The sequence below is a fragment of the Malus sylvestris genome, chromosome 9 (assembly GCF_916048215.2).
Source record: "Malus sylvestris chromosome 9, drMalSylv7.2, whole genome shotgun sequence".
NCBI lineage: Eukaryota > Viridiplantae > Streptophyta > Magnoliopsida > Rosales > Rosaceae > Malus > Malus sylvestris.
The window spans coordinates 18,799,634-18,815,916 of NC_062268.1; the positions used below are offsets into that span (position 1 = coordinate 18,799,634).

Genomic DNA, 16,283 nt, shown 5'->3' on the forward strand with positions numbered 1-16,283 from the left:
ACCCCATCATCTTAAAGGAGTGGGCACTAGTACATGTTCTGCACAAGGTGTCCGGCAAGAAGAGAATGGACCACTGCCGTCATATTCAACAAGCATTAGATGAGGAAGAAAGCGGAGATGGAAAGGCCTTTCAGGGATGAAAATTATAGAGCGAGTTGCACGAAGAATGGAGATATTCAGAGATATTTAGGGATTTTCAATAGGCAGTACGATTTTCTAGGATTAATTTTTTTTTTTCTCAATGAGAAGCTCAGAAAAAAAACTAGAGTTAAGCAAGAAAAGCACAGGCATCATGACAGAATATGAGGAAGTGTTGAAGAAAAACTGTGATTTGGTAAAGCTATTTAAAGGCAGGTCACCAGAAGATCCCACCGTTGAAAGTGAAGAGTCGCGCATCTCAGGATCAATGCATACGACGATTGGAGTTAATTAATAAAATGCTTGGAAAAGCAACCGCGTAAAGCAGAGGCATTCATCATCATGGCAGTTGATCTTTTTTCGTGATTTTAAGATTTATGCGATAAAAATCAAAGCAACTCGACTACCTCGCTTTAATGATGATCCGGACCTATGTGCAAAGAATTTGAAGACTAAACAATATGTATTATAGCTTACTCCAAAAGGCATGGTCTTTGGTAACAATCCATTTTCAAAGGGAACAAGTTGCCTCTCAAACGGATAGTTAGGGGAAATTACGGGACCATGATGTTTCATGGCTGGAGTAAGGCTGATCTGATTACTATTACTTAAGAAGTCTGGTCATGGACTCACCAGTTCTGCGCAGAGCTCTATCATACAAAGTAAGGTGCCACCATCATTCTACTCTGGGGCATTAGGCAGAGTCCTAGCAACTCCACTAGATGGCCATGCTTGCTCTGCAAGACATGCGATTTGATCTAGATATGGACACAATCAAATCCTATAAGTCTTGGAGTCCCTACAATCTAGGAATAGGTATGCACCGCAAGTAGTCACAATTCCTAAGAGGATCTACTTACTAGATATCCTCTAGGATACTTCGGGCTAAAATGAGGATTTTCTCCTAAAATGGTCTATCTCCCAAGTGTAAATACACCCATCTAGGGTTCATCTATGGTAGTGCAATCTATACACTTGAATACTCTTACTCACTGCTTAAGTCTCAAATCATTCGCTTGACCGTCGAAGAGTCTTTGGCTGACACATCCTCCCCTCTCCCGGCCTAAGGTTTGCTAACAGTTGTTTTACTGTTTTGCAGGTTGCTCGATTTTACTTAGATTTGTGCTCAACCATCGATCACAGAGGTGCACAAATTTGGTTCCGATAATTATGAAATACAATATAAGCATGGGAAAGATAGCATAGTTGTTGATGCCTTTTCAAGGGGGTATGGTTTTCATAACCTTCATGAAGGGGGCAAAAGTACCAGCGGGATGACTAAGTGTATAGCAGTCCCTTATCCATACTTTGGGTGGGCTAGATGAATTGAGAAAGGAAGTGGATTAAGATGAGTGGATTATTTAGAAGAATAACGAAGTACAAAGGGCAGCCTTTTATAATATACCAATGCATATCTCCAGTTTATCCAAGTTTCAAGTTGACAATGGATTTCTCAAGTATAAAGCTAGGATTGTGATAAGCCCTACATCCCATTCATGAGCAAAAAACATGGAAGAGCACCACTTCAACTCCCTCAATTGGTCATCAACGAATCTTGAAGGCATACCAAAGAATCAAAAGTGTTTTTATTGGCCTGGGATGAAAACAGAAGTCAAGCAATTTGTGGCTGATTGTCAAGTTTACCAATTACATAAACAAGAAACCATAGCACCTCAGGCTTACTGCAACCTCTTCCCATTGAATGTGGACAGAAGTTAGTGTGGATTTTATTGATGGCTTGTCAAGCTACAAAGGGAAGTCTGTGATTTTAATAGTGGTGGACTGGTTAACAAAGTATGCATACTTCACTTTTAGTACCACTTCTTATTGTAACAAAAACACTTGTTGGAAATATGGTGCAACCAAGAAAGGCACGGGAGTCTTTGGGCATTGCTTGGACTAAGTACAGCTTGAGTCGAGGTAAGGGGCTCGGCAGTGTGGAAGCAGATGACTAAACTAAGTCTCGTTGTCCCACATAACGGAGTACAATCTTTCCTTTTGTTCTTTCGTATCGAACTTAAAGAAAATGTGGTTTCCCCGATTGTAGTGCGCCACCTCCTCCACCCTCCCTAGAAGATTTTTACAAAACCCAACGGTTACCTTATCGAGCGCTAATAATTCGATGTGCTCGTAAAAGGTTATGTTGGGAAAGGTGTGCGGTGAGTGACAGGGACCCCATTTTCCTTAACAACTTTTGGAGAGAATTTTTCCAAGTTACAAGGTTCTACTTTTATGGGTATCACCCTTAATGTGATGGCGAAACTAAGGTGATGAACAGGAGTCTAAAGACTTATCTTAGATGTTTTGTTGGAGCACAACCTAAAATATGGGTCCAATGGTTACCCTGGGCTGAGTGGAACTACAACACCCCACAACTAAGTTCATTCCCTTTGAACTAGTTTATAGTTACCCACCTCCCCACATTGCTACTTATGAATCGAGATCAACTAAAATGGATGTGGTTGAGCAAAGCTTGCAGGATAAGGATAAAATGTCGTCCATTCTTAAATCCAACTTGGTTCTGGCACAAAATGGAATGAAGGTTTAGGTAGACAAGCACAGAATTGGAAGGGAATTTGCTATGAGGGATTTGGTGTATTTGAAGTTGGTACCTTACTAGCTACAATCACTAAACTCACATTCCCATCACAAGTTACATCTAAGATTTTGTGGGCCGTGAGGTTTTACAAAGGATTAGTGAGGTAGCCTACAAACTCAAGTTGCCAGCCAATACAAAAATACATCATGTCTTCCATGTAGGGATGGGCAACGGTTATAGCAGGCGGGTAACCGCAGTTATATACGCATAATCATTTATGTTTAGACCGGTATAACCGTTTACCGTACGGTAATTGCATAAATGGTTATACCTATACCCATAACAGTTTATAAACGGTTAACAATACCCATAACCGAGTACCCATTTAACCATAACCATTTACCCATTTAACCATAACCGTTTACCCATTTAACCATAACCATTTACATATATTTACGTATCTCGCTTTCTATAACACACACACACACATATAATAACAGATATAAGGTATACAAAGAATTCCTCTATCTAACTTGGAAGTTGAGTTTCCTAATGCAGAAGGCAAACATGAAGGCGAAGAAGACTCCGAATCCAACTAGAACTCCAGCCACTGGTCCCTTGAAATCTGATTCAAATCCGTAACGGTCTTTTAGGTACCATTTCACAGTTGGGTCAGGTGTATACCCAGGTGCTTTAATGGTCTCCTCAATGTCACCATACTGTGTTACAATCAATCCATACACCGTCCATGCCACGGGACATATCCAGTAGTACCAAATCCACCAACCGGGTATTTTCTGAAAATTCAAAAGATAAAGAATTCGTGTTAACATACTTTTATAACGAGTTTTAGTCACTTCATCACCGCTGGGGACGAAAATCGAATCACCAACTGTTAAATCAAAATCCAATAGTTGAGATGCAAACTCGATTCAGAACACTTAACCATTGGATTTTAATCAGTTGGAAAATGATTGCTGTGATTTTGTTGATCAATTTAGACCAATAAATCACAGTATTATTATAATCCAATTTAAATTGAAGTATATGCTTGTGGGAAGAAGAATACTAGTACTTACTGGTCTTGGAATGAAGAAACCGGAGAAGAGATTGAAGACTGAATAGAAAGCTGCGGCGAATATGGCTGCTACTTGGTGGTTCGGTGTGATGGAAACGGTCATCATGCCGTAGTATGTGAAGTAAAGGAAGGAGAAGAAGTTGATAAAGAAGAACCAGAAGAATTTTCCTGCTTCCCATTGGAAGCTCACCATAGCATACACTATCAGTGTATAATACGTGGTCTGAATAAACACATATGGTATTTCAATAATGACCTGCATGTCATACAAATGGTTTTAGTCAGTCAGATGACAATTTTTTCTATAGCAACAAATATCGATTTATAATAGTGTTATATATGAAACTAGGATCAATACTATATATGTGCACAATGTGAGTTAACGTAAGTATTTATTCTCCTTTCACCTGTGCCAGTGCATAAGGTAATGCAGAGTACATCCCAGCAGCTCTTTCTCGATAGAAAACTGTTCTTTCAATGGCGACCACGGGTTGCACCGTTGTGCAGTTATCAAATCCGACGAAAAAGACAGCAGCGTACATAGCCCCGATAACCATGGTCAAATCAGAACTGCTTTCCCTGGATAAGGAGAAATATATAATTAGCAAGAAATTGGTGTATGGAAACTCTTGAACGAAAACTTTTATAGTCAAAAGAATGAGTACTAGTTGAAGTTTGAAATAGTGAAGCTTTGAGATAAGCACACACATTTTTGAGCCAACATCCCAGAAAATAGATCCAACGAGAAGGGCTGCTGCCAAGGTAAAAAAGAATCTGACAAGGTTATAATCAGGACTTCTCCAATACGTCCACCACTGCTTCCAGAGGCAAGACTGGAATTGCTTCCATGACGGCTGAGAAAACTGAGTGGGAAAGTAGAGGTCGTTTGCTCCTGCTGGTGGTGTGCTCAACTCATTTACTAAAGCTTTGTTTCTCCTGGTCATAAATATTGGAATATAAGTTTTATATCTTCCAAAAACCAGCCAATTTCGAACCCTGCAACTAAATAGTATTATTTACATTTTTTTTCTACTTACTGATACAAGGCAGATGATTTGTAGTATTGAGCAAAGTCCATTCCAAGCCGGACCTCAATTGACGTTGAGCTCGCCTCAAGCATCCATGTAGCTGGATTGTACTTCTCTTTGATTTTTGGCACGCCAGGAACCGCCTGGAATTAAGTTGGTAAGTTTACACTTGGATGACAATGCCTTTGATTATTTCTCTGTACAAAATTAAGATACGAAAAAAGTTGCACGCAGATAAAATACCTCAAAATATTCAACAATCTTGTGAGAATTGCGGCCCAGTGGTCCTAAGTAGACAACTTGTCCTCCTCTCTTCATCAGTAGCAGCTCATCGAATGCCTCAAAGATATCTATGCTAGGCTGATGAATTGTGCAAACAACTGTTCTCCCAGTGTCCACCGTATTTCTAACAGTCCTCATAACGATGGCAGCTGCCCTTGCATCAAGACCTGATGTTGGTTCATCCATGAAAATAATTGAGGGATTGGCAACAAGCTCAACTGCAATCGTTAACCTCTTTCTTTGTTCTGTTGACAGCCCTGAAACTCCGGGAAGCCCTACCAAAGCATCTTTAAGATTGTCCAGCTCAACCAGTTCCATCACTTGATCTACAAAAATCTGCAAACATATATAGTATATGCAGTTCAGCATTTAAATAATTGCACTATGCTTTGTTAAGAGAAGCAGTGCAAGTCATGGTTTTACCATCTTTTCCTCGTTGCTGACTTCTTTAGGGAGTCTAAGGAAAGCTGAGTAAACCAACGATTCTTTGATAGTGACTTGGGGTGAGTGGATATCAGTTTGTTCACAGTAACCAGAAATTCTTGCAAAGGTTTCTTGCTTCTTAGGGTACCCAGAAATTCTAATGTCACCTTCAATGTAACCTCCGGTCTTTCTTCCTGCTAAGACATCCATCAAAGTTGTCTTCCCAGCCCCACTTACCCCCATTAGGGCAGTCAAGACCCCAGGCCTAAATGCACCAGTTACTTCACGAAGTAGTTGCAGCCTGTCCTCTGCTACTCCTTCCTCCTTCATTTCCTGTTATAGTGAACTAAGTTAGCTAATTAAGTAGTGAAGTTGGACTACAAGATAATTTTTCAGATAAACAAAGAGTGAAATACAGAAAAAGAAATATTACAGCGGGCATGTCCACGAAATAATTAACACTGTCGAAGGACATTGCAAGAGGAGTGAAAGGTAGAACCATTCCTCTCTTGGGGGCAACGCCACCGGAGACTTCGAGAGACGAATCAGCATTTCTATCTAGTCCACTAGAGCTGGATCGACTGCTCATTCGTCGGACTTCCATTTCTCCTACAGAAAATTTAATCCAATAAGAAACTCGGATAACAATATGCTCACATTACACTTGACGATATTTTTCTGTTTCTTACTTGTATTGTTTCCATCAGTAGAAGATAATGATCGAGGCAATGAAACATTCTTAGATGGGGGTCTTCTCAGTCTTGGCTCTTCCTTTGATTCTTCTTGGTCTAGCTCCATTTCGTTTGCTGCGTCTTCAGATATGATGGCTTGTGGCTTTCCAGGAGCTAATTTATTAAAACAAAACCATGAAAAACTGCAACTTTAAAAGTACAAATGAAAGAAGTTCCGTGTAGACATAAAAAGGAACATTGACTCTTACGACTTAGGTACATAAGGGAGACCGTATAAAGGGAGTTGAAGAGAACAATAAACCCCAGAAGAGCGCCAGAACCAATCCAAAACCAGTTTTTGTTGTGGTAAACATCAAAGTTATTAAGCACTGCCTCACCCACGCTGGTAACATTATCTAAAGCCTGCAGCACAAGGAAGTTCGATGCAGAAGCTTAGCCTTTTTGTTAAGTTAAACAAATGTAGCTCATGAATGACAGGTGCAAGGAAGAGCTTAAGTTTATCATACCAGTTTGTTCATCCACCTCGGAGCATACATTTCATTTACGGAGATAGCATTGAAGCCATATGTCAAAGGTGAAATCCAGTATGCCCACGTCCACCAGTTCGGAATTTCACCTGTCACAAATGAAGCAACTCGTTGAATATTCAGTGAAATACTAATTTGGTCCCTTCTTGCTAGTTTTTGACTATTTTTTAAAAAATAAATTTGCAACTCAAACTAACCTCTTGGAATTATGAAACCTCCAAGCAAGAAAAGAATTAGAAGAGAGAGAGTCCCGCCAGTGTTGGATATGATCATGGTCCTGCTAACTCCAGCAATAAGCCTAAATAGCGCAGATGCCATTTGTTGCATCAGAAATATCAACAATAGTTGCTTGAAAAACCTGCAAATATTTTGACAGTTGCTTAGTATCTCAAGGACAAGAAACTTTTCAAAGTAATAAGATTTTGTACCTAATCAAATAGTAATTTGCAGTTTTATCAACTTACCCACACGTGTGTTTATAATATTATAACTAATCAAAATAATAAGATTTTGTGCCTACGTATCTATTCAAAACTACATTAAATAGTTTACCTAACGACGAAAGGACCAACATAAAAATTCAATAAAACATTTGGTTGATGAAAAAACTATGTTAGTCAATGATGGAGAACTAATTTACGAACAAAATATATAGAAATGAAATTAAGCAGAGATAAATGTGGTACCTGCTAGCTTCAGGTGCAAATCCAATGGTGTAGTATGTAATGCCTATAAAAACGGTAGATTCTATGATGGATATAGGAATCCCAAGCAGAACAGATGGGACAGTGAAAGTCCAAGCAGGGTGGAAAAGAAGGTCTCTATGCTTGTAAAACACAGGAAGTCTTGCAATGGTCAATGAGAGCTCAGCAAACCCATTAAACATGTTAATGATTAGGCAATATATAAGTGCACCAACATAGAGTGCTCCATCATTTTCATTTCTAGCGTCCATTTCGGTCCTCAAAAACACTGTCGCCGTTATGATTGCCCCTATTATAATTTGGACAGTCTTGAAAATGTAAATAAATGAATTCCTCTGCATGAGCAGCCATTCTTTGTCAAAACATGCTTTGAGAAGCTGCATTTTAGGCATTGAATATGTTTTGAATACAAGAGCTGCTTTGTGGCTTTGAGCCTTGTCGAATGGGATTGAGAGCTCATCCGCTATCCTCATGCCCACATGGAAACGCTTGAACCGGTTTGCAAATTCTGTGACCGATACATATCTGTATGGAGTCCTTCTGTCTGCCCAATACTGCTCCTGGTCTTTTCTTGAGGTAACCTGAAAAGGTTGGACAAGAGTTATGGGATGTAAAGGCTTATAACAATATCAAATTGGATTAGCAAAGGCTTATTACAATTGTTCACAAAAAAAACAAAAGGGGCTTATTACAATTTCTTGGACTTAAGTTTTTATATAAGCAATACTAGGGCATGGCTGGAAGTCGAACTCAGGACTTCAGGTGCAGTGACAAATGCTTTTAAACGCTACAAACCCTTGGTTTGGGCTAGAAGTTGGGAGAAAACCTAAGGTACAGTCAAACTAGTTATATACAATTATATATCATGACTAATCACGTGATAAGTGATAAATAGAGACATACAGGTAAATGTGTGCAACTGGTGGTAGGGAAGATTTTTTCGGAAGAGAGTCTTAAGCAATATGTCACTTGCTCCTAATTTTTAATTAGATGTGTCACCACCTATTAAATTAATGTGAGACTTTATCATGATTTCACCTCTTGCAAGAAATCAGCAGTTCCCTTTCTCTCAGGGCATCGAAATCCACATGTCTCAAAAAACTCTAATATCTGCTCACGTGGTCCCTGGTAGACGATCTGACCTTCTGATAAAAGGATGATATCATCAAAAAGATCAAATGTCTCAGGAGCAGGTTGGAGTAAAGACATCAAGATCGTAGCCTCAGTGATGTGTACAATTTGTTGTAGGCACTTCACGATTTGGAACGTCGTGGAGCTATCGAGACCCGTTGAGATCTCATCCATGAATAATGTTTTAGTAGGTCCAACAATCATCTCACCTGTAATTAACCATAATAATTTACTTTCTCAACACATTATACATGTACAAGACAACGTATACAATTTAAGACGTCGTATAGCATTTTTTTGCTTTTTTTTTTTTATAAAAAAAATACAAGAATATAGTAATTAGCTTACGATTTAGAATGAATCGTATAAAATTTATTTAAAAGGTATTTGTTATACTAGTATTCATCTAAATTTAGTTATTGCTTATCAAACAGTATTGAAAAATCCTGCTCGATATTCTAAAGACATTTCTTTTCAAAGTGCATTTAAATTCCAGTTCTTACGGTATTGATGACTTTGCAAAGAAATTTCAAAGTGTGACACCACCCACAAGTATCTTTGGTCTACAACATGAGACCATATGATCGCGACCCTATTGAGAATACATTTGCTCACCACCTTCATGTGGTGATGATGCTCCACTTTATTTATCACCATTAGATGAGTTTAAATCTCAAGATATATGTAGTGGACAAATCTCAAAGTTTAAACTCATCAAATGGTAATAAATAAGGTGATGAGCAATACCACAACTTGAGAGTGATGAACAAAATGTGCTGCAAATTCTAAACAAAATCAGAAGGACAAAAAAGGTGGGAATTGACCTGTGGTTACTCGTTTTTTCTGGCCGCCAGATATCCCTCTCTGCATCTCATCTCCAACAATTGTATCCTTACATATATCAAGCCCCAAAATCTGTACCATTCAATAAAAAATCATGCTTCATCATTATTTCATTGAAAAATTTTAGAATATAAAAAACATTAATTCTAAATGGTGTTTTAGTAAATTGCTTCCAAAAGTATGCTTGGTCAACAACCAAAGTGTAAGCATGGGCCTCCCTAATTCCCTGTCCAGCAATGTGTTTAGACAACAGCAGTCATCAAAGTAGATTGGGAAGAATAATTTGACAAAAGAACAAAAAACAATTTGACTATTAAGTAACGTTAAGCAACGTCTACATTTTCATGATCTGGCTTATGGTCAAATCCCCATAAGGACCATTTCTAAATAAGAATACTAAAACATGCATGTTTATGGGACTGACTAACCGATGAATGCCTGCCTTCTTCTTGATCGAGCTCTTATATGTATACTCATTGTTTTTAGGAAAATATGTGAAAGAGAAGTATAAATTTCTATATTTTTAATTTAAAATGAGAGATATGCTGTGATGATATATAGATGAAGACTAAATTGTCTTTCCACCTTCTTCTAATTGACAAAGAGAATTTTATTAATAAGTAGTTTAGATGTACGCAACTACTTGAAACATTACTCATTAATACTTAAATTTGCAGATTAAGATAAGATGGACAATTTTAGTTTAGGGCCTAGTTTTTCCTTAAAACAAAATTTACTTACTTTGAGAGTATAATCAGTAATGAGACTGCTCTCAAGTCCTCCCATTGCAGTAGCCTGAAAAGGAAGAAAAACCCAGAAATTTAGATATAATTAAATATATACGAGGGGTTTGTGTGTGATATATATATATATATATATATATATATATATATATATATATATATAATATTACCTTCATGAAAAGGTCTACTTCGGGCTCTGGATATATTCCAGCGGCTTTTTCTCTTCTAGCAAGCTCAGTAAGAAGTTCTACATATGAACCATTGAATAATTAAAATGGGGATTGAATATGAATATGAGAGTCTCAATTTTGATGAGATGGATTAATAAAATACCATATCGGGTCCCAACCCCTTGGCACCTTGCTGAAAAATCTAGTGTTTCTTTGACCGTCATATTTCCAACGTGAAGATCATTTTGGCTAATATATGCCGATGTCTTCCGTGGCACAAACTCATTCAGCCGGTGACCATTGTAAGTTATCTCTCCTTTAACCTGTTCCACATAATTTAACCAGAAAAGTATTATAGTAATAATTATAATTATAAAAGAAAATTGGGATTAAAATACTACAAGCAACATTTCCTTCATTTAAATATTTAGACTTTCAATGTATATTACTGCTTTGTCAAAAAAGGAGGCTGATGTTAGTTTTTTTATTTTTTTTCTAATTTTTGTAGAAGTAATCTATTTCATCCCGTTTCTTATAGGAATTAAAGCCCCTTAGGTCAAGTAATTGTTGATCAAGTCAAAGCCACATGTCACTGACCTTCAAGCTTGAATCCAACTTCCCAGCTAAAGCCAGCAAAATGGAAGTCTTCCCCGAGGATGGAGGACCTAATAAAAGGGCCATCCTACAGAAAAACAACAAAAAGGTTACATCAAAAACTTAGAATTAATCAACAGCAAAAATATTTTTTAATCTATCGAATAAAAATATCAGTTAACTTATCAGATCACATAGAATGGTAACTTAAATAAATCATAAATCTAATGCTTAGTTACCTTGAAGGTTTAATAATGCCAGAGACATCTTTGAGAATTGTTAGTTTTGTTTGCTTAGTCAACTTAATCCCAATTAAGCCAAGAGCTGATTCTGCGATGTTCCGAGCAACATTTGGGAGGGTGGGAAGAGCTCTTGTTCCAACATGGCAATCAGCTTCAATTGTCAAATGCTCGTACCTTACTTCCACTGTGGGAAGTTTGATCCCAACCCTGCAATAAATGACAACACATGAAAATTTTAATTAATTAGTTAGAGCTTAATTAGATTAATTAATTAACATGTTCCTTTTCATGCAATGTTTTACTATGTTCACCAATTAGATTCCCTTAACAATAAAGGAGCTGCCGGGAAGTTGTTTTATTGACCTAATTCGTTTGTCACTTAAGAAATTAAGGAAAGGTACACAATCTGAAATGCCATTTCAATACCATATTAAAAAAAAGTACGGTAAAATAATTTAACAAAGGGTGTATTAGAAAGACCATACTTTATAAATCGCATCGAAAATAAAGACCAAACCACAAGGTTCTTCGCATGTGCATGATGGAATATATATCACCGAATAAAAAACAAATAATAAAGTTACCAAACCATATACTATTGGGATATAGACCTCACAACACAATTAACTAGTACCCTGCTTGCATCACAGGCCTGCTACTATGCTAACCAAGAAAGCGACTCTAGCTTATTTTCGTCTTTTACATCTTAACGTTTCATTTGTCCACCAGGATGAAAGAAATGATACGACAGCGATCAATGGTAAATTATGCATGAAAGCAACCTTGTAACTAATTAAAACAGGTTTGATCAAGTAAGAGTAAATTCTAGGTAGGCCATATTTTTAAATTAAATAATGTGTCATAAAAAAGAAATAAGTAAGTTAATTAATATTTAAATAATAATTCAATTATCAATATACAAAATTTTAGTTTAAAAATTTTCTCTAGCATTCATAATGTTATATGTGCTAAATTTACTCTTTGCATTATTTATTGTATTGTTAACTTAATTCTATTGGAGGAAATCAATGAATGACTCCAAAACATTATTAGCACCCACATCTACTATTTTTTATTATTGCAAAAAGTTAAAAATAAAAAAATAAAAAATCACATACTTTTTCACCTTACACAGACTTCTAATTTTCTAAAATAATATATATATATGTGTGTGTGTGTGAATGTTCTTTGATTTATTCAATCTAAATGTAAGAAATATAGAGGGTGTGAATATTGTTTTCCTTATTTAAAAGAAATTTAACCAAACCATGAAAGATAAAAAACAAAGGACTTACTTATCAAGTCTACTTCTGAACTTTTTCAGGAACGTCTCGTTATCTTCCTCTGCAACCTTGAAAACCCTTTGAATGAAATTCTGACGGTCGTCCATGTCGAGCTGTAGAACGTCTACTTGCTTATGTACTCCTTGATGCTCAGTTTCCCCAAGGGACTTGATGATGCTTGTTCTTAGCCGATCATACGTGGGCAGTTTCTCAATGGCAGCCCATGTCAGAGCTTCTTCGTCTTCGTCCGCTTGGCTGCTTCTTCTCGAGTGCGTGGCAGTCGCAAATACTTCTTCCATGCGCCAACTTGCCCTGCTCAGGCTCCTGCTTATGCTTCTGCTGCGGCTATGGCGCTTTTGATGATGTGGCTCTGAACCTTTCGGTTTCTCTGTTCCCTCCATTTCGGTTTACCTCCTGAAAATAAACTGAATTTAGAATATTGTATCAACGCTTCGATGTTTTGTGAAATTTTCTTGGCAGCCAAACGAGGTATGGAGAACTAAAAGGACTTACTTATTTGCTGAGTTTGCTGAATGACAAGCGTAATGGATGTTAAATCTATATCCTTTTCCTTCAAAACAAAAATCTATACTTTGTGGAAATATGGAAATGTGTTGGGTGGAGAAATTTATGATTGCTTTTCTCTAAATTTCCGAAGTTCCCACTCCAAATCAAAATCTCCTCTATCTTCTCTCTCTCTCTCTCTCTCTCTCTCTCTCTCTAACCTTTGCAAAAACTGAGAGATTCATTTCCTTGAGAATTTTCGAGGGTATTTATACGTGTACAAAGGGAAGAAAATTCTCAAATTTTCAAACAACTATTAAAGTCAGAATACTATATTTTTAGATGCCAAAGTCAGAATATTACATGTGTATTGATATAATAGATTGCATTGAACAGTATTCAAATGTGATTGGCGGCGGCCATACCAACTTTCTCCAAGATCTTTTGAAGAAAGAAAAACTAATGAAAAGGGCTTGAAAACTTTGAGTTTTAATGATAAGGACAAAATAAAGGGTAAAGTGAATAGTACCATGATTGACTTTTTAGTGTAAAAATGTGGTTTTTCGTTAAAATGAACAGTACCGGGTGCTTTTCGTTAAAGTTCCCTTTGAAGAATTATGTGGGCTCCACTGTGCTCTTCATCCAAACTATAGTCAAATGAGGTTTGGTAATTTATGACACCCTGCCACCAACGTTATATGCCTGTGAAAATAAAAACAAAAATTAAAATGACGCAATATTATTTCTATTGTTATTACCACTGTAAAATGGTCATTTTCAACTGTAAATTATTATATAATTCCTTAAAAATATATTATGAGTGGTGTTATTAGGATCTGAAAATGGTAATCATTATGCACAATAAGTGTAAATTAGTGTAAAATATTTCTTGTAATTGAAATAAATAATTAATTAAAGTAAAATACCATTTAAATTGAGGGCACAATAATTTTTCTAAAGTGCGAGCAAATTAACAAAATAAATTAATGGTGAATGACACCTCAAGTTCACCTTTTAAAACAGATAAAAGCATTATTGATATGGTGAGACAATTCAAGTATTGAACCTAGTTCGAATACTAGTTTATTCGTACTACTAACGTAGCATATGCATAACATTGTTCATTTACAAAAAATCTTGGTGGCTTTGAGATCATCTGTAGGATGTTCGACAAAGGTGATGGCAGCATTTTGTCATCTCTTATGTATTTGCAGTTTTGGAAGGTAACAAAGAAGCTATCTACAAAATCACAATGAGACTTGTATAACCAAAGTGTGTGTCATTATCGGATCACACGTTAAGGACCCGTTAATAACGAGTTCTTAATAAGTTTATCTACAAAAGGTGGTCTGTTAAGAAAAAAGAGTAGTTTGGTAATTTTAAAGGCTTTTTTTATTAGCACCCCACATAGTATTGAATACACCCCACATTAAAAATGTAATATTAAATGACTTATATATCTAATATGTAATGACAAGTTCGACCTTATAGGGTTTAGAAAAATAAAAAAAAAATCTAAATATACCTCAAATAAGTTTTAATGTGTATACCTCAAAATTATTTATCCTCTTCAAGACTTCAACTCTTTTTCTCAAAAGCACTTTCACCTTCCTTTGTAGAGCACATCCACTGATTACTGATTCATCAGGGCCAATGTTGACCTTAATCGTCAAACGTCTCTCAACTGGTTGTCGACAAATAGGGCAGTGGTTTGTTTGTAATCTCTAGAGCTTGTCACACACATGCATTGTCGCAAGAAAAGAAGTCCAACTAAAAATTAGTCAAGCGAAAATCCACCATAAATTACACTCAAGTTGATTCAAGTAGATTAGTTTTGCGAATATAGGATAGATATCCAAGTCATGGGCGGGATGGGATGCCTCGGCCTTAACAACTATAAGACAGATATCCAAGTCAGCTACTTTCAGTAACTCTGTATCCTCAAACATTGAGAAGTTAATCCCAATTCCGAGGGCCTCCCTGAACTTCTGGCCTAGACCGTGTTCAAAATGTATAGTCACAGGTGGATGAAGGTTGAAATGTATTGTCATTTCTGGGATTCACCAGGAGGCTGCCTGAACTTATGGCTCAAACCGTGTTCAAAATGTACCGTCACAGGTGGATGAAGGTTAAAATGTATTCTCATTTTTTTGGACACACACCTTCACTGATCAATGTTCACTGGTTAGAAAAAAGTTGGGCAAATCCTTGTTGCCAAAAAATAATTTAGGGGAAAAAAGTTAAGCAAATCCTTCATGACATGAATGATTTTGTATCAAATAGCATAATAAGAAAGAAACCATTATGAAGAGAGTGGAGTGTATGTAGAAAATGTGGGGTGTATGTAAAAAACGTGGAGTGTATGTAGAAGATGTAAGGTGTATGTTGGGAGTGTGGGGGTCTGAGGGTATTATGGGAAAGTACATAGGGTGCAATAAGATAAATTTTAATTGAAAAAACATATGTGGGGTGTGTTAAGAATGTGGGGTATATTCAACAATATGTGGGGTGTTAATATAACAAGTCATTTTAAGCTATGCTAAAAAAAAACCTTACTACAATGGTCAAAGCCAGTCTGCAACGGTCAACGGTCATGGGTACTCAACTTTGACCCCTCATTATGAAAATTTTAATATAATTTGATTTCCTACAAAATATCAAAGCAGATTAAAAAAAATCATAATAAATATAAAAGCGTGAAACTGTGAGAAAAAAAAAATATGCAAACATTCGTGACCGCATCATCTACACTTTGACGATGAGTACATCGTCGTTTGAATTTTTAAAACCTCTAAACCCTTGCGAACAATACTTTTGGCGGAGGCAGAAAGATAAATGGTTCGGATCGTTGATATCATGTTTTGATATTTACGATTAACTCAAGCATGAGTTGATGTTATATAGTTTCTAGAGACTTTATAAACTCCGAGCAATATTTTCACTAACCGTAAAATGTGAACGTGATATCAACGATCCAAACCCTTCACCTTTTTGCATCCGCATATCATGTTTTCAAAAAAGAAAATATGAAAAAAAAAATTTTGGTAAGAAGAATGGAGCATAAACATAAATCACAACACACAGTTAAATATAAATCTAGAGTTTATGGATTATTGTGTCAAATTTCAGAGTTGACACATTTCACGAAAGTTGTAGAGCTTGTCATTACAAGTGTTTGTATATTTTTCTTTATTTTATATTTTCACAGTTGTAAATTGATTATGATGAAATTTTTATTAACTTTCACTCAAACAAAAATACTATTCATGAGGGAGGGATATAAAATCCAAATGACTATGTAACCATCATTCAAGTGTAGAGGATACAATCACAAACATTTGTATTGACATCCCTACCCAAAT

At 36.4% G+C, this 16,283-nt stretch overlaps 1 protein-coding gene across 1 annotated transcript; it reads right to left on the bottom strand.

The window, feature by feature from the left end:
- Positions 1–3,075: 3,075 nt before the first annotated feature.
- On the bottom strand, positions 3,076–13,158 carry LOC126581964 (ABC transporter G family member 35-like). Its single transcript, XM_050245909.1, has 22 exons — positions 12,931–13,158; positions 12,430–12,831; positions 11,132–11,341; positions 10,896–10,980; positions 10,462–10,621; positions 10,299–10,375; positions 10,127–10,180; positions 9,367–9,457; positions 8,450–8,751; positions 7,394–7,992; positions 6,905–7,065; positions 6,687–6,796; positions 6,429–6,582; positions 6,178–6,333; positions 5,922–6,097; positions 5,489–5,821; positions 5,027–5,401; positions 4,793–4,926; positions 4,464–4,691; positions 4,163–4,334; positions 3,757–4,011; positions 3,076–3,474 (listed from the first exon to the last, which is right to left on the bottom strand). The coding sequence occupies exons 2-22, from the start codon at positions 12,816–12,818 to the stop codon at positions 3,202–3,204; spliced, it is 4,494 nt and encodes a 1,497-aa protein (XP_050101866.1). The 5' UTR covers positions 12,819–12,831; positions 12,931–13,158; the 3' UTR covers positions 3,076–3,201.
- Between the last annotated feature and the right edge of the window lie 3,125 nt (positions 13,159–16,283).